Below are 22,436 nucleotides of genomic sequence, written 5' to 3'. Positions count from 1 at the left end.
AGACCTCCACGAAGGAATAGGACCCTCTCCTTCTCAAACAACTGATGCACTTTAGGCTCATCAACAGGACACAGCTGGAGATCTCTGTAGTGATCATACTCCTCCCAAAGTCCCACAACAAGGCTGTAGTACTCAGAGATACTTTTGTTACCCTGGTGCAGGCTAACAATTTGTTGAAGAAGTTGATAAACCTTTGTAGAGTCCCCCACTCTATCATAAATACGAGCCACACTATCCCAAATATCTTTGGCTGTCTCCTTGCTCATAAACCTTCTTCCAATTTTTGGCTTCATTGAAAAAATGAGCCAAGTCATCACAAGGGAGTTCTCCGTTTCCCATTTGGAGTAACCTGGATTAGTAGAGGAAGGGGCTTTAAAGCTCCCAGATATATATCCCAACTTCCCCCTACTCCGAAGAATGAGCTTTATTGACCGTGACCAGTCCAAGTAATTAGTATTGTCAAGCTTGACAAGGGGAAGAACATTTGGATTGTCATATGAAGGGGTAATAGGCAAGGCTGCCGCAATAGTGGGAAGTTCAGATGCTTCAACAGACTTTTCACCCATTGTGGCTTTAATGCAAATAGAAAAAACACTTGGGAAAAGTAACCAACAGCACCTCAAGCAAGAATAGTAGGTCCTCAAGAAGCAGCAGAAAAAAACAGGGGAACAAATAGGCCAAAAACACTTGAAATGACTTGTAGAACTTCACACAAGCATCAAACAGCAGCGGAGTACAAAGAAACAATCTTCCTTACCAAAAAACGATAGCAGGTGGCCTAAAAAACCTCCCAAACAATGCTCTATTGGAGAGCAAAGGCCAATCTGAACTCTGGCTGGCGAAAAAATAGGGCAAAATAGCCCAGGCCGAGATTCACTCCTGTCCCTTGGATACTTCCAGATGACTTGAGAAGACACAATGGGAAGAAATGAGACCTCCAAACGAAACTAAAGCCCCTGGTTGCTCTCCATTTGGGTTAGAAACAAGGGAGAGCCAGGTCTGAGAAGAAGCTTAGGTTTGAGTTCGAACTCTAGCAGCAGCCAAGAGGAGAACCCAACTCTTAGCCTACTAAACTCTCTTCCAACACCTTCAAACTCCAGGAACATTAAGCTTTGATACCATGTTCAGTTTTAGAGAAGAAGGAAAAAGGAGAAGAAGAGAGGAGAATCGATTTGTGTTAATCTATTGTGTCTCAACAAGAGACAAACATGCTTATATTGAAAAGAATGATAAATTATAGAGGGGCCCCTAGCCTTATACAAATAATAGAAAACACATAAAATGAACTGGGGTTATGTACAAGAATACCCCTTAAACTAAACTCCTATTCTTAACAATTTCTATGAAAAAATATAGTTTTTGAGATGAATAGTTACCTTAGGTTCTTGAGATACAACTTAGAGGAGATTAACAGCTTCAATCTTTAATGAATCAAGCTTTGATGAGGTGTTGGAGGTGTGATTTGCCAAAAGAAATGAAAAATGACCCAAAGATGGAGTTTCCCCTTCACAAAGGCGAGACAAGCGAGAACGAGTAGAGATCTCGTCGAGTTATGGTGTATTACGAGCTTTCTGGTTCTACCGAGTAGAACCGAAACGAGAACTAGCTCTAGATTTTGACGAGATACCGAGATCTCGAGCGAGATAATGACATATTTGTGTATCGTATGGCGTTTCGTCTCGAGATCCTACGAGATCGAGTTAAAAGCGAGATCTTGAACTATGCTTTGTCACTAGTGTCATTCAATTTGTGCTTCATTTCTTTTAGGATTTGCATCAAATAAATGCAACTAAAGACTTTTAGATATCTAACCGATGGTTTCCTCCTACTCCAAGCCTCAATGGGAGTTTGATTTTGAACTCCTTTGGTTGGAGATCTATTCATCAAATACACTGAAATATACGCAATCTCATCCCAATATGTATTTTAAAGTCCCTTTTCTTTGAGCATAGATCTACCCATTTCCAAAGTAGTCCTATTCTTCCTTTAAAACGCTACATTTTGTTGTGGAGCATACCCAAATTGTCTGTTCTAATACCAATTGAAAGAAAAATGCTTAAAGGAAGGATAACGAAACTTACTTCCATTAGGATAGACATTCTGTATGTCTGTATAACGTTTTGATTATCTTCTCCAATGACTATGATTAGCATAGGAAGGTAATTCTGGTTTCTTGGTTTCCCTCAGGCAGCAACACTGATGGTATGGTGGCATAGCATTAACTAAAACCAGTGACCCCCTTAGGATAATACCTCTCACCGTAACAACCTTCTATCAAGGTAGTAATGATGTGGTTTCCAACTCCCACTCAACTACTATTTGTAGTTGATGTTGATGTAGCAATATAGACCATATCAACGCTCAAAATGTCCTTTTACTCCTTTAGCTTATTTTTGTTAATAATTATTAAAAATCTGAGTGTTAAAACTATGTAATGTGGTTGCCATATGGATTGCCATGTGATAGATATAAAGCAGGCCAATTTGCCTCTGCCTACTAAATTAATTATGTGAAGTAAGGACAATTCTGTACTAAACAGAAGCAGCAAAACAAAAATTGTCTTTATTTGTATGCGCCTATCATGGATGTTTAACTAGAGAGATACATAATGAGATTCTTTGGTATATATATATATATATTTCCAGATGATATTGTGTTGGTGGATGAGACAAAAGCATGGATTAACGTCAAGTTGGAACTATGGAGATCAACCTTGGAATCAAAAGGTCTTAAGATAAGTAGAACAAAGACAGAGTATATAGTGTGCAACTTTAGTCACACTATGATGGTTAATGAGGTGATCAATATTGATGATAAAAAGATACCTCAAAGTAATTATCTTAGATACCTGAGTTCTATCGTAAATAAAGAAGGTGATATAGAGGATGATGTTTACCAAAGAATTAAAATAGGTTGGATGAGGTGGAGAGGTGTAACCGGCGCACTCTGTGAACGGTACATTCCTTTAAAATTCAAAGGAAAATTTTATAGGACTGCCATATGACCTGCTATAATGTATGGTGCGGAATGTTGGGCAATTAAGAAGTGATACGTACATAAACTAAGTGTGGCGAAGATGAGGATGTTGAGATGGATGTGTCGTAAGACAAGGAAGAATAAAGTAAGGAATGGCCATATAAGAGCTGAGTTGGAAGTAGCCCTATACATGAGAAGCTATGAGAGAATCATTTGAGGTGGCATGGTCATGTTGCCTTGGGATACACCAATACAGAGGAGTGATTTGATTCAGATTGGAGGATCTAAAAGATCTAGGGGCAGGCCTAAAATGATCCTAAGCGAAGTAATGAGGAAAGACATGCATAGTTTAGGCCTTGTCTCAAGTATGACCTCGAATAGAGCTGATTGGACGGAAATGATCCATGTAGCCAACCCCATTTAGGTGGGATATTGCTGAGTTTTTATCGATGTTGTTATGCTCTTTTCTTATTACTATTCTTTTAATATTTTGTCTATGAAAGTATCCATGTAGCAGACCCATTTAGCTGAGATAAGGTTGAGTTGTTGCAGAAGCACCGGAACAAGCCAAAGGGTGGGTCCAGACATGGGTTTGGTTTACTTTTGGCAATTGAATGAGTAAGTAATTATTAGGTTTCAATTTTCAGATTAGACTTCAATAGAAGTGTTAGCTGGACGTCTAAAGGAATATCATCTCTTCTTAATTCAAAGTTCATTAGCTGAGTGAAATTAAAGAATTCTAATCTATGTTTAGAATTTTGACTATCTTTTGAAACAATAGGTGTGATTGTCTTTCAGTATAGTCTTTCCTAGAACATTCAATCCATCACCAATCTTCAAAACTTTTGTTCGTCATACCAAAACCTATCTCATGGCCTACAAAATTCCACTTATTTCTCTATTGGCTTCATACTCCAGTTTAAGTAAATGACTTCAGAACAACCTAGCCATCAAACCCCCACCGTCCACACACCTCCACACAACAACAACAACAAGAAGATGTGAGTTTCAGCCATGGCCGGTGGATTTAGGTTCGAAACTTCCATGGCTCTTTTCTGCTCAAGAGGGGTTACATGAGGTCTGCATTTCTTGTATTCTTTTCGTTCTTGTTTCAGCTCCATTTCTTATTTTAGCTCCCTCTCAGATCTGCTTGTTCTCCTTTAGCTCAGATCTGAGACTCTTCATCGTCTTTTTATTTTTCTATCCGTTTTTCCGTCTCTTCTTCCCTGGTTTTGTTACTATGAGCGCTCTCTGCATCTAGCTCCTCCGCTGGGTCTAGATCTATGTCTCTACTCTGTTTTAAAACTGAGCTGCTCTATTTCTGCTGATCCCTGGTCGTGTCGTCCCCTTTGTCTTCTTTTGTGATTATGAGGTGTTAGTTTATCTAAGCTTCTCAAGATTCATGTATGCTTCTCCGCCCCCTCCCAATGGAGATTCGACCCTGGCTGGAGAGGGTTTTCCTGATGGCCTCCTTGAACGGGTGCCTTCAGGTCAGGGTGGTGGAGCACAGGGGTGCTCTTGGTCTTCCCTTTTTCTCTCTCCTTCTACTGCTCTGGAGGGGCTCAACCTTCATTTCTCCCAACCTTCTGTTGTTGCAGGGAAACCTGTGATTCACTACCCCTCCAGCGTGGTTGATGAAGAACTCCATCTGTGGAATAATACTTGTGTGGGGTTTTTTGTTGGTCGCAGACCGTCTTTCGACTTTGTCAAGGTCTCTCTCCCCAAGCTATGGAGACTCCAAGGTCAGGTTGAGATCAAGCTTATTGACAATGGCTATTTTGTTTTCCAGTTTAACAAAGAGGCTGATAAACAACATGTTTTGGAGGGAGGGCCTTGGAGTCTTCTTCGTCGTCCTCTCATCATTCGATCTTGGAACCCAGATCTCCCACTGAAGAAGGTGGAATTTTCTTCGTTGCCAATCTGGATTAGGCTTCCTGCATTACCGTTTCACTTGTGGACTAGTAATGCGCTCAGCTTGATTGGTAGCGCCATTGGCACTCCTCTATTTTCTGACCGTCTTACTCTCTCCAAAGAGCGCCTCTCCTTTGCTCGAATTTGTGTCGAGATTCCGGCAACGGCTGAACTTCACAGATCTGTTTCTACTTTCCCTGAGGTGGCGCTAGTTTTGAGCAGGAAATCCTCTATGAATGGGTGCCTCCCTATTGCGCCTCATGTTCTTCTTTTGGTCACTCCACTGCTCAATGTGAGAGGAAAGGGATGGCTCCCCCTCCTCAACGCAGGTCGTCTACGGTGGGTTACAGTCATACTCGCCGGCAGTTGAGCGCGGTAAGCCCCATGAGAGCTCATAGGGATGAAGGTATCCTACCATTGCAGGTTGGGGTGTTGGGCTCGATGGAAGCCACTTCTATTTCTGCTGCTCATGCTGTGCATTCTGAAGTAGCTACCAGACCTATGCCTGACGGTGGTTCCAACTCTTTTCCCTTTGTTGCTCCCTTGACTGATGGTCAGACTGCAGCTTTGACTACCATCCATTTTGGAAGTTCTTTAGACAAGACCCTCTACAATGACCTTTCTGCCCCTGAGTGTGTGGTTCCCCAAGCTAACTCCTTTGCTCTTCTAGAAACTATTGACCCTGAGCTCGAGGTTGCAAGGTGTAATGCTCTTCCTCACGACAAGTCTAGAGATGGTGGATTCTTGACCCTGCCGGATAAGAACTTTGAAGCTCCATTGAATGGTCCCAATTTAGTTATTCCCACTAAGACTCCTAAGCCTAAGAAGAAAAAGACAAAAAACAAAAAAAAATTGTCTTTCTCCCCTTCTGAGCCACAACTTCTGGCTTCATCCAATGTAGAGTCGGAGAGTCATATTATGAATGGAGATGCCACTTGTCAGATGGAAATTGAAGCAAGCTCTCCAGCTGGGTTGGATTTAATTGTTGATTTGGGGGAGAAACATCTCCCAGTCTGGTTTTGGAGGAGTGTGGTCGCCAACCTTTACCCACCTCATTGAGCTCGATGGACATTGAGATGGTTGCCGTGTTGGGAGCTCCTACGTAGGCTTCGTTGGCTCATTTGCATTCTGAATCCGATAACCTGAATGGGGTCGTGGTGACCACTCCACATAGTGTGGATGATAGTGTTTTTGATGCCAATGGTAGGGGAGTATTTGGATCTAAATGTGCTTCTAAGAATCATAGTGGGAGATGGGTGATTCCTCCCATTCCTCCCTATAATCCTAATGGGAAGAAGGTCAAAGTGGGAGATCGGTGATTTTGTCCTTTGTTGCTCTTTGGGCGGTCTCTCTTTAGCTTGATTTGGTTGTAAGTTAGTCCCTTGTTTGCTTGTTTGTTGTGAAGCTTTCTCCTTGTTCTTTTCCTTTTTTGGGGAAAAGAATCTCTTTGCTTCGTTAATATATTTTTATATCCACCCAAAAAAACAACAACAACAACAACAAAATAAAAAAATAAAAAAAATAAAAAAATAAAAAAAATTTGCAAATGCAATTGGTTAACTACAAGGTGGTTCACTGGTGTGTGATGTTAATTGTTCCGAGTAATTTGGATCCATAAGAGATCATGTTGTGAACATAGCAATTTTTTTTTGGGTCAAAATTGTGAACATTGCAATTTGATACATTGGCAGTTGATGATGGCCACAAGAACACTATTGAGACCAGATAAGGAGGCAAGCATTTATTCTTTCATGACTCCTTGAAAGAAACACTGAAACGGTGCTAAAAATTGCATATGAAGAATTGCTCAAAACCAAACTTGGAGATCGAGGACTTGTTCCTTAAAATGTGGGGAATGATGTGGGAGCACAACCAAACGTAGGAGCTTACTATTAACTTGGTAAGGATGTGCAGGAACATTCTTTCCATTCTTTTACTCCTTAAAGTTAATTTTTTTTTATTCTTTTATTACGTCTAGAAAGTTGCATTTATCTTGATTCACAAGTTACTGATCTACTACTGATGCTGCGACGCAAGGGAGTGAGGTAAGTACATACCTCACATTACATAAAAGAGAGGGAAGGCACATATTGTGCAGAGTGAAGGCAGCAGCCCTCTGCCCTTATCTGCTAGGTAGGTGGCATCTTTGGATGTTAATAATTTTATTATGTGAATTATAATTTACTCTACTCTGGAGTTCTTTCTATTTTTTAATTTTGATTCAGTCCTCATATTTTTGGGAATGGTTTGTTTCCTAAGGTTGTTTATATTGAAACTGAAAATCCAATCTCGAAGCAAAAAAAAAGAAAAAAAAAAGAAAAAAGAAAGAAAAAGAAACAGAAAGAAAGGAGAAATGGAGAAATAGGGTTATAAAAAATGAGCTCCCAGCCTCACGCCTCTCCCTCGTACAAGGGATCTTCAGGGCCTCAAGCTCTATAGGCCTTTAATGGCCCCTCAGAAGTGGCCCACAACCCCATGTCCACAAGAGTGTTCATAAATGGTTGATCCATTTCCTCAGAATACAAGACATCAATCCTCAACAGTTTCCCCTATAGATTAAGATTTTAAGATCTAGTCGTGTTATAGTCCTTTAAAAAATTAGGGTTGAGCATAGAGTATGAAAGCAAGTTGCTTCTCACTTGTAAAGACTGATTTTGAAACTCGAATAAAAGTGCCAGTCTCCCAGTAGGTAGTACTTGGGTATGTCCCGCTGCCTACTAATTATGAAAATTTTGCTCCTATTTCTTTTTTCTTCAGCTACCATTACCAAGATATGGTTACTATTTTCTATCTTTATATTAATTCTAGGTTGGTTCCTTAGTCTGACATTAAATTTCTTGAATCAACAACTTTCAATAACCATCTATAGTTCAAACAACTCTTTTGATTTGGTTGTTGTGTTCTTGATAATTCTTAGTTAAACTTGTACATGTGTAATTTGTGGATGGATACTTGAAAAAAATGATCTGTATAATGAATTTAAGAAAATCAACCCTTACTAGTTGCCACCTTCAATTATTGTAAGAAAAAAATCCCAGCTTCAGTGAACCATTCCGTATATTCTCCCCTCCAATTGCAAACTTTCACTAAACCCAAGATTTTATAACTACTACTACAACTACTTAGTAACAGTTATGTTTTGCCTATTGTTAGAGCTGATAGTCAATTGTGTGTTTCATTAATCTATCAATATGAGCCGTTGCTGTTTATACGATATAAACCGTAGTTTGAGGTCTCGCTGAGATCTCAGTAAAAATCTCATTTTTTGCTACTACCGATTTGAAACCACACACTAAATAAGAAAAGAGCAATGTCTCAACTGAAATTTCAGTATCTCGCCGAAATTTTGTATCGGTCGAAATTTTACAAACTGCCTTTTATAAATACCACAACTCGACTATTCTCGGTTGAAATTTTGACCTGATATTGGTGGACTCGATTGATTTTGCCAGTTTTTTTGAAGAAAACCCCCCAAATCTGTAATTTATTTTACTATTATATTATTTATATAATAGTAAAATAAATTATATAAAATAATTTCCTCTTTTCTTTTTCTTAAAGTCATATATATAGTAAAATAAATTATATAAAATAATTTCCTCTTTTCTTTTTCTTAAAGTCATATATATATATGTATGTACGCAGCATACACTACCAACCTAGGGCCCTAAGTCAAACTACCATTTTGGGTGTGATTTAAAAAAAAAAAAGGGTTTCACTATGTTTATAGGGCCTAAAATAGGTTGTCCTACAAGTTTCATGACCTAATTAAGTCATATGGCCCTCGAAACCATGGGCCAGAATTTCAAAAAAAAAAAAAAAAGCATGAACTCGGCCAAGATCTCAATCTCACTGAGACAACTTGGTTTTTGGGCTGGTCGAAACCATGCATGAGACTGATACCTTGAACTATGATATAGACAAACTTGAGGTCCGGATGACAATCAACTACAAAAGAGATAGAGAGAGAAGGGAGAAGATAGGATAGATATACAAATACTATCCTAATCTGGGAAACGTAGTTGAGTTTAAACTAATCCAAAACTCTATACAAAACGATAGACTCAATACACCATCTCAAGTGGAAGGCGTGCAACGAATCTTCAACTTGTCGCGGAGAAATTGAAACTGTGCACTCGGTCGGCACTTGGTCAAAACATCAGCAAGCTGATCTCTGGTGGAAATGAATTGCACCTGTAACTCATGATGCACCACCTTTTCACGAGCAAAATGGAAATCAATCTCGAAGTGCTTAGTACGAGCATGAAAAATTGGTTTAGTAGATAAATATGTGGCGCTTATGTTGTCACATCACAAGATCAGAGCCTGAGTAGAGGATAGCCAAGTTCACCAAGAAGAGATTGCATCCATGTAAGCTCAGTAGAGGCATCTCCAAGGGCTTTGTATTTCATACCAGTGGAAGAGCACGCCACAATGCGTTGCTTGCGAGAAGACAAAGAAATAAGATTGTTCCCTAAGAAGATTGCGAAACCACCCATGGAACAACGATCAACGGTAGAGTCGGCCAAGTCGGAATCCGTAAATGCAGCCCTACCTTTTGGAGAAGATCAATAATGTAACGGTGTTGACTGAAGAGAATCCCAGATTTATGAGGAAGAGCTGCAACACCTAGAAAGAAATGTAGGGAGCCAAGTTGTTGGATGAGAGACAACATGACCAGGGATGTTGCTAGTTACCAAAATATCATCGACATACACAAGCACATACATCCTGATAATTCCTTGAGTGTAGATAAATAATGATGGATTAGTCTTGGATGTGGTGAAGCCTGAGAGTAGTAAGAACTATGATAGGCGATGAAATTTGGAGCTGACAAACATAATTGGTTTAACCACAAGGTTGCATGTATCATTATAATCAAGACCATGTTGTTGGTGGAAGCCCTTTGCCACGAGATAAGCTTTATGATGTTCTAGGGTGCCATATGCTTTCCATTGGATGCGATAAACCCATTTCCAGCCAATGAGATTCCTACCTAGTTTTGTGGAACAAGTGACCAAGTACAATTATGTATTAGTACATTAAATTCATCAGACATTTCACGACACCATTAAAGGAACTTCTGGGCTTCGTGTGTAGCATATGGGCTCGACAACATCTTGGTGAGATGGGCTTGTGGAGGTGGGGAATGGGAGATCACGTGGTAGTGGAGAGTAATTTGGTGAGTGCTGCCAGGGTGGGTAGGTTGGGTAGGGATAAATGGAGAGGTGGTGGCTAACTTGGGTATAGCTGAATGACAGTGGGTGGGATGAGACGAGTGTAGGGGAGGGGGCATAGGGGGTTGGTGAGGGGGGAAGGAGATGGAAGATATAAGTCAGTAATAGGACAAGTTTTAGCAGGAGGAGGGGAGGGAGGGGAGAAAGAGAAGGAAGACAAACCCCCACGGGGCTAGGGGACAACGTTCGATAGAATCATGTTGCTCATGTGTGTGAGGGCAAGAGACATGGTGAGATATTCCAATTTTAGAAAAGGGATTGAGGGAATGGAATTCCCCACCCTAATTAGTCTGGACGGATTTAATTTTCCTTGCAAAGTGTTGTTCAACTAGGGCGTGAAACTGAAGAAACGTACTAAAGACATCAGATTTGTTGCAAAGAGGATAATACATGCAACGAGTATTTAGTATAATCATCAAGGAAAATAACAAAAATTTTATGTCCATTCATTGAAGAAATTGGGGCTGGTCCCCAGACATCACTAAACAATAAATCCAATGGAGAAGAACTACATAAGGAACAAGATTTGAGAGATAGACGACTCGACTTGCCTAACTGGCAGGTAGTATAGACGTGATTCAACTTGGAGGATGAACATGGCAAATTGTGTTGACGCTGTTATCCTGATCTGGGTATTAGCGCAGAGAGCTAATACCGAGATCATAATGAGCAGGGTATTTCAGTCTAATATGTTGGTAGGGTGTTTCTTTTATTTTATTTAGGTGTTTACTATTTTACCCTTTAAGTGATTGATATAATGAAGATTGAGAGGAGAGTTACACATATTGTGGAACTCTCCCAGTTCTGCTAAATCTCGCCTCCTCCTCTCTCTCGGCTTCTCTTCTTCTTCTTCTTCTTCTTCTTTTTCTTCTTCTTTTTCTTCCTCTTTTTCTTCAGTATTTATCATGGTATCAGAGCTATAAGGGTTGTTACATTCTTTGTGGATCATTGGTTCCCTTCTTTAAAGCATTTGATTGAAGAAATATTTTTTTTTTGAAGATTTGCAGCACTTGCGGCTTCTCCTATTTTTTGTTTGAAGGCGTGCATCACCCTATGCTGTTTTCTGGATTGGTTTAGAGACTAGTTCATAATATGAATTAAGAACTAGGTCTCTCCCTTTTTTGTTTAAGGATTATTCGAAGGAGTTATTAGATGAAGTGAAGATTTTGTTAGGATTTTGTTGAGAAGATCGATTGCTGTCTCTACTGTTGGTTTCAGATTTTTCAAGGTTTTATCTGAGGGAGTTATTTGCTGTCCTTATTGATTTCTATCAAGGTTCTTCAGTCTTGATCGACTTCTGTCCCTGTTTTTAGTATTTTTTAGTTTCTTTTGTCTTCACTTCATCAAGTAAATCATGGATGATGAGCTGAAACTTGTTGAGGGTTCAAAGTCAGTCACAACAGAAATTTTTTGTTCCTCTTCAAATCTTATTACCGAGAAGAAGTTGGAAGGGGTTACCAATTTTTTGCAGTGGAAGAAAATTGTTCGCCTAGTGTTAACTGGCCGTGATCAGCATAAACATCTATTCGAAACCAAGCCTGAGAATGACTCTTCGTGGGAGACGATTGATGCTCGAATATTGGGACAGATGCTGAATTCTATGGATCACCAAATTGTGGACCTAGTGACACACATTGACACAGTGAAGGAGTTGTGGGAGTATCTTAATATCTTGTATTCTGGACAAAACAATCTGTCCCATATTTATGACTTGTCCCAAGAGTTCTACAGGGCTGATAGGAAGGATCGTACTTTGACCCAGTACTTTGCTGATTTTAAGAGAATGTATGAAGAGCTTAATTCCTTACTTTCTATCACTGCCAATGTGGAACAGATGTAGAACCAGTGGGAACAACTTGCTGTTATGGGTTTTTTGGGAGGTCTTGGGAAGGAGTTTGACTCTGTTCGTTCCCAAATTCTTGGTGGTGACAAAGTTGTCACTTTGTCTGAAACCTTTTCCAGGGTTCTTCGTGTCTCTCGGGAACACACTACTGATGGTGATACTTTAGCCTTGGCTTCTTTTCCATCCAACCATGTGCCCAACAGTGGGCCTGGTGGTGGTGCTAATGTTAGTTCTGGTGATGGTCGTGGTGGCCGTGGTCGTGGTGGTAGGGCTGGTGTTTCTAGTAAGACACCTACCTTGGGTACTCAGGGTACCTCTGATGTTTCTGGTGGTTCCGTGCGCACTTGTCATCATTGTGGTCGTCTAGGACATATCCAACGTTTCTGTTGGAAACTACATGGCAAACCAACTCAGCAACAGTTTGCTAATTCTGCTACAGCTGATTCTTCTGTTTCTCCACAGACTGAGGATAAGATTGTGAAGATGTCTGATGATGAATATGCCTGTTATACACAGTTTCAGATTTCTCAACCAGCCCAGCCTCCAACTGCGACCTTTGTTCAGACAGGTAATGCCACTGCATGCCTTTCGACTATCTCTTCCCGTCCCTGGATCATTGATTCAGGGGCCTCCGAGCACATGACTGGTGTTTCAGGTATACTTTCTTTTTTTCAGCAATCCTCTTCGAGTGTCACTTTAGCTAATAGTTCCTTGGTTAAGGTGACTGGTACCGGTACTGTCCATATTACACCTTCTCTTTCTTTGTCTTCCGTTCTTTATGTTCCTGATTTTCCTTTTAACCTTTTCTCTGTTAGTCGGTTTATTAAATCCCATAACTATTCTGTAACATTTTCTTCTGACTCTTGTGTATTTCAGGATCTTTTGTCGAAGAGGATGATTGGTAGAGGTCGTGCATCAGGGGGACTTTACATACTTGAGGACACTTCATCTATGGCGTGTACCAGTGTGGCGTCACCCCACCAGATTCATTGTCGTTTGGGTCATCCTTCGTTGGAGAATTTGAAGCTTCTTGATGGTCGTTTTAGGTCTATTTCTAGTTTTAATTGTGAGTCGTTTCAGTTTGGGAAACTCCACCGTGCGAGTTATCCACCTAGAGTCAATAAACGGTCTGACCAACCACTGTCTTTAGTTCATTCGGATGTTTGGGGTCCATGTCCTGTCGTTTCCACTTTGGGTTTTCGTTACTTTGTAACTTTTGTTGATGATTATTCCAGGGTTACCTGGATCTATTTAATAAAAAATCATTCTGAGTTATTTTCTATATTCTGTGCATTTGTGAATGAAGTGAATAATCAGTTTTCACACTCTTTGCGTGTTCTTCGTAGTGATAATGCTAAGGAATATTTCTCTGCTCCTTTTGCTGATTTTATGACTCAACGTGGTATTATTCATCGGTCCTCTTGTGCCTACACCCCTCAGCAAAATGGTGTGGCTGAGAGGAAAAATAGACATTTGATGGAGGTTACTCGTTGTCTCTTGTTTGAGATGAAAGTGCCTAAATCCTTTTGGGCAGATGCTGTTTTAACCTCGTGTTATCTCATTAATCATATGCCTTCTTCGGTTTTACTTGGTGGTATTCTTTTTTCTTTGTTGTTTCCTTCTGAGCCATTGTTTATTTTGCCACCACGTGTGTTTGGTAGTGCTTGCTTTATTTGTGATCATCATCTAGGAGTTTCCAAGTTGGATCCCTAGGCTCTCAAGTGCATGTTTGTTGGTTATTCTCGCACTCAAAAGGGTTATCGTTGTTATTCTTTTGACTTGCGAAAATATTTTGTTACCGCTGATGCATCTTTCTTTGAGTCTACACCGTTCGTTCATTCTTCTAGTACTGTGTCTGACTTGGATGATGATATTCCTATTACTGTTGTTCGGTATACTGTTCACCATGCTCCGCAGGCTGCCTCATTACTGGTACCTCAACCTAGTGTGTGTCAACGTCACCAATGGAAAGTATGTCCTTGGACCCCTGCTACATCGACTTCTATGCCATCTCCTACTTTGCTGGCAGATCCTGTGATAGATAATGATCCTCCTCCTTTGAAACCTTCTTCTGATCTTGATATTCCTATTGCTCGTCGTAAAGGGGTTAGGGCTTGTACCCAACACCCCATTTCTAACTTTGTTTCTTATGATAGTTTGTCTTCCACCTTTCATGTTTACATACTGTTGAGCATCATCCTGTTCCTAAGTCTGTCGTAGAGGCATTGCCTAGTCCTGGTTAGAGGGCTGCTATGGGTGAGGAATTATCGGCATTGGAAGAAAATCAGACTTGGGATCTTGCTCCCTTACCTTCGGGGAAGACTGCTATTGGTTGTCGCTGGGTGTATGTGGTGAAGGTGAATCCTGATGGGTCCTTGGCTCGCTTGAAAGCCCATCTAGTTGCTAAGGGGTATGCCCAAGTATATGGTGTGGATTACTTGGATACCTTTTCACTTGTGGCAAAGCTTACTTCTGTTCATATCTTGATATCTCTTGCTGCTACTTATCATTGGCCCTTATATCAGCTTAATGTCAAGAATGCATTCTTGCATGGTGATTTGCATGAAGAGGTTTATATGGAGCAACCTCCTGGGTTTGTTGCTCAGGGGGAGTCTGGCTTGGTGTGTAAATTGAAGAAATCTCTCTATGGGCTGAAACAGTCCCCTAGAGCCTGGTTCGGCAGGTTTATTGAAGTTCTGTTAGAGTTTGGGCTGACACGGTGTGATAGTGATCATTCTATTTTTTCGCTGCTCGAGGTGGAAAACTGTTTCTTGTGGTTTATGTTGATGATATAGTCATCACAGGAGATGATGTTTCGGAATTGATGGTTTGAAGGCACACTTGCGTGAAATTTCAGACCAAGGACTTGGGAAAGCTGAAATATTTTTGGGTGTGGAAGTTGCTCAATCAAAGAAAGGGATCTCGCTCTCACAGCGGAAATATGTTCTTGATCTTTCGTCAGAGACAAGAATGCTAGGTTCTAAGCCTCTAGATACTCCTATGGATCCTAACTTAAAACTTGTTGCAGAGGATGGTGAGATTTTAGGTGATCCAGAAAAGTATCGGAGGCTTGTTGGTAAATTGAATTATCTCACAGTGACTAGGCCTGATATAGCTTTTTCGGTTAGTGTGGGGAGTCAGTTTCTGTCTGCTCCTCGGACAACTCATTGGGAGACTGTTGTGCATATTTTACGCTATCTTAAAAAGGCTCCTGGACGTGGTCTTCTCTACAGTGATCATGGTCATAGGCGGATAGCAGGTTTTTCAGATGCTGACTGGGTAGGATCTCCAGTTGATAGACGATCTACTAAAGCTTAGTGTGTCTTCGTTGGTGGAAATTTGGTGTCCTGGAAGAGTAAGAAATAGACAGTTGTTGCTCGCTCCAGTGCAGAGTTAGAATACAGGGCTATGGCACATGTTACTTGTGAGTTGATGTGGGTAAAGCAATTAATGACTGAACTTGGCTTTGTTGATGGTGCTCCAATGAAACTGTGGTGTGATAATCAAGCCGCTGTCCATATTGCTTCGAATCCGGTGTTTCATGAGAGGACGAAACACATTTAAGTTGGCTGTCATTTCATTCAAGAAAAGTTACAACAAGGTTTGATTTCTCCTGGCCATGTCCATACAGGAGAACAACTCGCAGACGTGTTCACAAAGTCATTGGGAAGTACAAGAGTGGATTATATTTGTAACAAGCTGAGCATGATTGACATCTATGCTCCAGCTTAAGGGGGAGTGTTATCGTGATCTGGGTATTAGCGCAGAGAGCTAATACCGAGATCATAATGAGAAGGGTATTTCAGTCTAATATGTTGGTAGGGTGTTTCTTTTATTTTATTTAGGTGTTTACTATTTTACCCTTTAAGTGATTGATATAATGAAGATTGAGAGGAGAGTTACACATATCGTGGAACTCTCCCAGTTCTGCTGAATCTCACCTCCTCCTCTCTCTCGACTTCTCTTCTTCTTCTTCTTCTTTTTCTTCTTCTTTTTCTTCTTCTTTTTCTTCAATATTTATCAGACACAAAATCTGGTGAAGAATATAGGCATGTGGATGTCCCAAAAGATGGTGCCAGTCATCACTGGTAGTACATTCAGCTAAGCAAACGGACGGGTTGGACGAACAATAAACAAGAAGCTGATAGTGGCCATCGCTGCTCAGACAGGAGAAGGTATTTCCTATATGAGGGGATCCTTGACAAAAAAATGAGAAGGATGAAATCAAATATAAACATTATTATCAGAAGCAAACTTCTGAATAGTAAGTAAAGTCTTAGAAATAAAAGGAACATATAAAATATTAGACAATTGAAAAGTATTAGGGGGAGAGCAAAGGAGAGAACAACCAATGAGGACCTTTGCCATTGCCAACACGTAGCTAACCATCACCATTATAGGTGTCATACTGAGATATGGAGGAAAGGTCAGGGAGCCAAGTGGAATAGGGTGTAGGGTTGGGGGAAGCGTAGTGGTACCAAGAGGGTGTGCTATAGTGTGTGGTGGGTGGGTTAGGGTAAGGGGGAGAGGGAAGTTGGTTCTATTATAGATGGAACATCATGTACGAGAGCATTGTGAAGGGAACCTCGGCCTCGAGAGCCACGACCATGAGAGGAATTAGGTGGACGAGAGGGCACGAAAGCAAGAGCTGGATGTTGAGTGAGGTGCGTCGAGACTCTCTCAGTTGAATCTGCAGCATTAATGGTGAGCTTGGAGTGAGAATTGGTAAGTCAAAACTCGTGACTCAGGAGGAATCCCAAGAACTCTGAACAGGGAACTGGATCAGGGCGAGTCGCTAAAGTGGAGTAAGAGACATGAAATCATGGAGGAGAGCACGAAAAATATGGATGTTGAAATCTTCAGTAGAAACAGGGTGACCAAAAACAACAAGTTCATTTGAGATTGACTTGGTACATTGAAAAAACTGAGATTTTAGTTCATCAGACTTTTGGGTCATCTTTTGAAGTGCCAGATGTTAATACAAAACTCTGGTGGTGGAGGGCGAGGCAAAGGATGATGTAAAAGAGTCCCAAATCGCCTTGCTTGATATTTTACCAACCACAAGAGGGATGACTTCTTTAAATAGAGAGGCGAAAAGGAGACTCATTAGCATCGAATCCTGTTGACACCAGAGATCTATATTGGATTTGAATCAGATTTCGGATCAATCTATATTGATTGACTGCCTCCATTATGTTGTTGCTAGCAAATACCACTCTTTTTGGTTTTGGACCTTCCAAATCATTCCCGCAAGAGATCCGGGCCGATTTTTTTATGATCCTTTGATAAAAAGATTCATGGGCAGCAACGGCTTCCAATGGGCATGGGAGAGTACCATCAATATATCCTTCGAGGTTGAGACCCTAGAGAAAGGGAGACACCTGTGCTTTCCATAGCAGGTAATTCTTCGGTGTAAGCTTGATAGAGATATAGTGGTGAGCATGAGAGATGGACAAGGAAAGAAAAGGGGCTCCTCCATCAGTTGTGTGGCATCGGCCATTAAAAAACAAGAAATGAAATTTCTTGGGCTCATTGGAGCTGTCAAGCTCTTCATACCATGTTAGAGCTGATAATCAACTGTGTTTCATTAATCTATCAATATGAGCCGCTGCTGTTTACAAGATATAGACAGACTTGAGATTCACGGACTACAATCAGCTACAAAAGAGATAGAGAGAACGGAGAAGATAGGATAAGATATACAAACACTGTCCTAATCTAGGTACAGTAGGAGAGTTCAAACTAATCCAAAACTCTACAAAACGATAGATTCACTACCTATCACCAATAATCTTGCCTTTGAGTGATGACACAAATCGTCAACATGAAGAAAGGTAATCAAGAAACATGAAATTCACAAGAAGGCTTAGACAAAAACTAGCCAAACTCCTAACTAAATCACTGGGAGAAGGGAAGAAATCAGAAGGTGCTACCACCAACTTCCAAAAAGCCATTCCAAAGAAACAGCGAAAATTCTAACTTTATGGGCTTCAAATCCTGTAAAGGCAGACGTTTGGCTTTAACCACATAAACACAATGGACGCCAAACTAGAAATTAGTGAGACTCATGTGTTTTGTACTCGTGGCAAGGTGCACGCCTTCACAGGCTTCGAAGCCCTTACTGCTAGCATCCCTCATACAACAAATCTAAATTCAACCATTAGTAACTAAATCAACTTAACTTGTATCTTTACAGAAAAACTAGTGGGCTACACTACCCACCCCTATCTGAATGTCACTCTACCCCTATTTGTTTATTTAACGGACAAGAACAAACATACTGAAAATCGGTAAATAGAATGGCAGAACTTTTCTCATGGACTCCTCTCTAAAATTTCTCTACTTGGATTATATGATATCAATATCAAGCGATGATTGGATTATGGTACGAAAACTGAGCGTAATGGAATGAGGTTGAAGTAAATTTCAACAGCGATATTCATGTTTATTGTTTCCCAATATGTAAAGTAAGCTATGATTAATTACGAACAAAATTATAGCCCAAGTCTAAAGTGTAAGTAGCAGGAGAGAATCTATTGATCAAGGCAAAGAAATATGAGATGGAATAGATATCTATCCAATTAGAAGGCATGAATAGAGATCTAGAGCATAGATGAAATGCTACTATGGGCATGCAAAGCCCGTAAGGCTTACTGTTGGCTTTAACCACAAAATACCAGTGGACCCTAAACTGTAATCAGTGGGACCCCTGTGTGTGAACTCATAGCACGGCCCTGCACACCTTCAAGGGCTTTGAACCCCATACGACTCTCATTCTCCAAACAATAAATTTAAATTCAACCATTGGTACGTATCCCAATTAAATAGAATCTTTACCACAAAACTAGTGGGACCACACTACCCTTAGCTATCTGAATGTCACTCTACCCCTATTTGCTTATTACACGGACAAGGAACAAGTTAACCTATACTAATATCAGTAAATATATGGCAGAATTTGCTTAAAGGACTCCACTCCAAAACTAACTGAACAAAAACAACCAGCGTCTCAGCCTTATCCCAAACCACTCCAAAACTTACTGACTTGGAATATATGATATCAATCGCAAGTGGTGATTGGATTATCATACGAAAACTGAGCATAATAAAATGAGGTTAAAGTGGATTCCAACAACGTTATTTGTTGGAAACAACTCAACATCGGTGGGACCTTGGATGTCTTTATATACTAATTTTACCCTCCATTTATTAGTTGGAGGTTTTAGGTTGGAATGTAGCATGGGATCAGAGCAATGTCCATTTGTTCTTTCAAACTTAAATGGAGGAATTATTTTCAACTCTCCTTCCCGTGTAGTAAGGTGAGCGTACAAATGGAAAGATAATGCGGGAGTGGAGGGAACAATTGGATTATGAAGACATCTAGGGTCCTGTCCCATCTCATATTTCTATGCCTTCTTTAAAGTTCATTGTACTTTAGTTTACATCTAAAAAAACAACTTAGACGAATATTGTTGGAATAATCCCTCACTGGTTAAGTTTGGGACTTTCGGTGTCTCTATGTACCAATTGTAGAAAAATGAGAATCTAAAATGATGTAGTAAAGATTGGAAGACACAAACAAACAATCACACAATCGAACACATGGATTTACAAGATTTAGCAAGATTGCCTATATCCATGGTGAGATGAGATCTGCTTCATTATCAATGGAGAATAGGGTTAGATCCACTCTTTTTCACACCTCTCTCAGATTGATTACAGAGAAAGAACCCTTAATAGCAAAACTCTATACAGGTAATTTACCGAAATACCCATATAGCTCTTCGGCTCTTGGCCTCTTAACATCCCTTCAAAATCAATCCACTTATGCAAGCAACAGAATATAGACATTGTACTCCAACACCAATTGATCCCTCCACTCTTGCATTATCTCCACCAAATAGTTTAATCTGATCCTCAAGTGGTATTTCATGGCTATCCCATTTTATATAATATTATATCAGAGCCAAGTCTATTTGTTATCTTCCCCAAATTATCTCTCCAGCTGTAGAGTCAGATATGCACACATGAGGGAAATGTTGAGATGTTGAGACTTATAGAGTTATAGTCCCACATGGATTATATGGGACTTAAGATGTTGCTGATAAATCTAACCAGATTAGATTGAAGTATGTAGGCATGAAAAGGAACGAAGTACAATTAACTTCAAAGAAGACTTAGAGCCACACGCAACTACAAATGACTCTAAATACACTAAGAACCTATCATAACTTAAGCATAAACCAAGAATAACAAGGACAATGTACGAGAACCCAATGTCATGCTCGTCATTACTAGATGAATCTGGTCGAACACATTTCATGAGACAAAGCTGAATATCATGTATAAACACATGTCTTGATCGATGTTAAGTCCCCATCCTTTCATACCCCTAACGTCCTGCTGATCTCATGTCCTCAAATATTTAGTGGTTAAATCATACAATGGTTACATGTTCCATTACCTAGAATCTCTATTTGTACTCATAGCATCTCTTGTGTATTTCATGTAAATGCAACATTTCTTTCTCTTTGGACAAACCAAGGCTAGAGATACGAGAATGTGAAGAATGTTTCTTCCCCTAATTCCACAGTACAGACAAATGACCTTAACATTAATCTTCTCATTAATCAGAATTTGTTTCCTATTTGAGACCCACAAAGAACCCAGTACTAAAGATCCACTGATTTCTGAACCTCAAACAAGTCCCAAACTGGTTCACAAAGGTAATAAAGTTATAATCCAGCGACAGCATTAAATTAGTTGTAACTAAGGTTCCAAAATGCAAAACTAACCTAAGTAAACACTGCTTTAGCTTAACGGGTCGATCAATCGGCAATATCGCAAATGTGAAAGCACTTTCTCCGCACAAAAGACAAAAGAAGATTTCGCATGGAATATCGAGGTTCAACGTAGTCAGTTATTACGGATGATACGTAGCAAAATCTCTCTCTCTCTCTCTCACACACACACAAAAAAAGCTAGGTTGCAGTTGCTCTTGTACTAAAAAGTAAAGACGGAAACACAAAAATGAGGAGAGAAACTGCACACACACACCCCCCCGTTTTTTACGATTTCTTAGGCTCCAAGTTTAGCCCTATGGTCAGCTATTTTTCCAAGATTCTCCGGTTCGTACCACTCCCCAAGACTATAGACGATTAATACAAAATAAAATATCAAAAAACTACTGTAACTAAATAATAACCGTACATCTATAATTTGCTAATCTGCATGGATTTTCGAATTAAAGTGACAAAAAAAGGTACGCCATAGTCTGGAAGAAATGATATTTAACATCTACTAATCTAGTTATGATAAATCCAATCAGAAAATATGAACTATTTTTGTGCTAAAGAGAGAAGAAAAAAAGTAAAAAAGAAGGGAGAGAGACAGAAAAAGGGAATTACGAAAGATAAGAGTAGATAGAAACATCGGAGAAGTTTCAGAAACGATTCTCTCGAAAATATATATATATATATATATATGTAGATTACTTTGAAGAAATGCAGCGAGCAGATAAGAAATGAGGAACAAAATATTTGCAGATCGAAGTATTCAAAGATTTTCATCATAAATGGATTGTAACTACAGAAAGAGAAACTACTAGAACACATGAAATAAAATAAAGTTGCGAAGAACAGAAATGAAGAGATCGTGGATGATCGTACCAGGAATCGGTAGAGTACTCGAAGAGCTTGCCTTTAGCGTTGAAGACGATTAAAGCGACCTCTGCATCGCAAAGAACTGAGATCTCGTGAGCTTTCTTCAGTAATCCCGCTCTTCGCTTCGAGAACGTCACTTGCCGATTGATCTTGTTATCGATCCGCCTCAGCTGAACCGGACCTCTCCCCATCCTTACTTTATCCTAATCTCACTTCACTTTACTCACTCACTCACTCACTAGCTCTCTCGCTCTCTCGCTCTCTCGCAATCTTGAGTTTTCTTCACTCTCACACTTCTCTTCTCGGAGATTCTCTAAGAACACAAATCAAACCAGAAGGAATTAGAGGGGGAAAAAAAAAGGAAAAAAAACTAAAAAAGTTCTTCCGAAGAAGCTGGAGGGGAAGAAGAAGAAGAAGAACAAAAAAAAAAAAAGATAGAAATACAGACTTAGGTAGGGTAATATACATATATAGTAAATTATTGTGGTTTCCTCGTTGTTTCCGTTTCTTGAAGTATTGGGGAGAGTTCTGATTACCTGAAACCTGAAACGAAGCTTTGAGTGCAAGAATATATATATACACATATAGGGGAGATCTAAAACCGCTAAAAGGATAAGAGTGGTTTTGAGAAAAGGACGGTGGTTTAGCTGAATGCGTTGTCGAGTTCTCATTGGTGTTTGCGTTTCACTGTCGTTGTTGTCTCGTTTTGGGGCCACTAGACAGGCTGTTACATTTGGGTGTCATCAATTGTACGGGCGACGAGAGGCATTATTTGTTTCTTCTGTTGAAGCCTGATGGCGGCTCTTA

At 40.0% G+C, this 22,436-nt stretch overlaps 1 protein-coding gene across 1 annotated transcript in view; it reads right to left on the bottom strand.

The window, feature by feature from the left end:
- The window catches only part of LOC122663968 (truncated transcription factor CAULIFLOWER A-like), a 48,833-nt gene extending 26,651 nt beyond the window's left edge, over positions 1-22,182 (bottom strand). The window contains exons 1-2 of the mRNA XM_043859638.1: positions 22,096-22,182; positions 21,636-21,942 (exon numbers count right to left, since the gene is read on the bottom strand). Coding sequence (XP_043715573.1) covers positions 21,636-21,820 — 185 coding nt within the window. The 5' untranslated portion in view covers positions 21,821-21,942; positions 22,096-22,182. The remainder of the gene's footprint in view (positions 1-21,635; positions 21,943-22,095) is intronic.
- Positions 22,183-22,436: the final 254 nt, after the last annotated feature.

Source organism: Telopea speciosissima, chromosome 6 (assembly GCF_018873765.1).
Source record: "Telopea speciosissima isolate NSW1024214 ecotype Mountain lineage chromosome 6, Tspe_v1, whole genome shotgun sequence".
Lineage (NCBI taxonomy): Eukaryota > Viridiplantae > Streptophyta > Magnoliopsida > Proteales > Proteaceae > Telopea > Telopea speciosissima.
The sequence above is the reverse complement of the archived record's forward strand: the minus strand, read 5'-3'. Positions and strand labels throughout refer to the sequence as shown.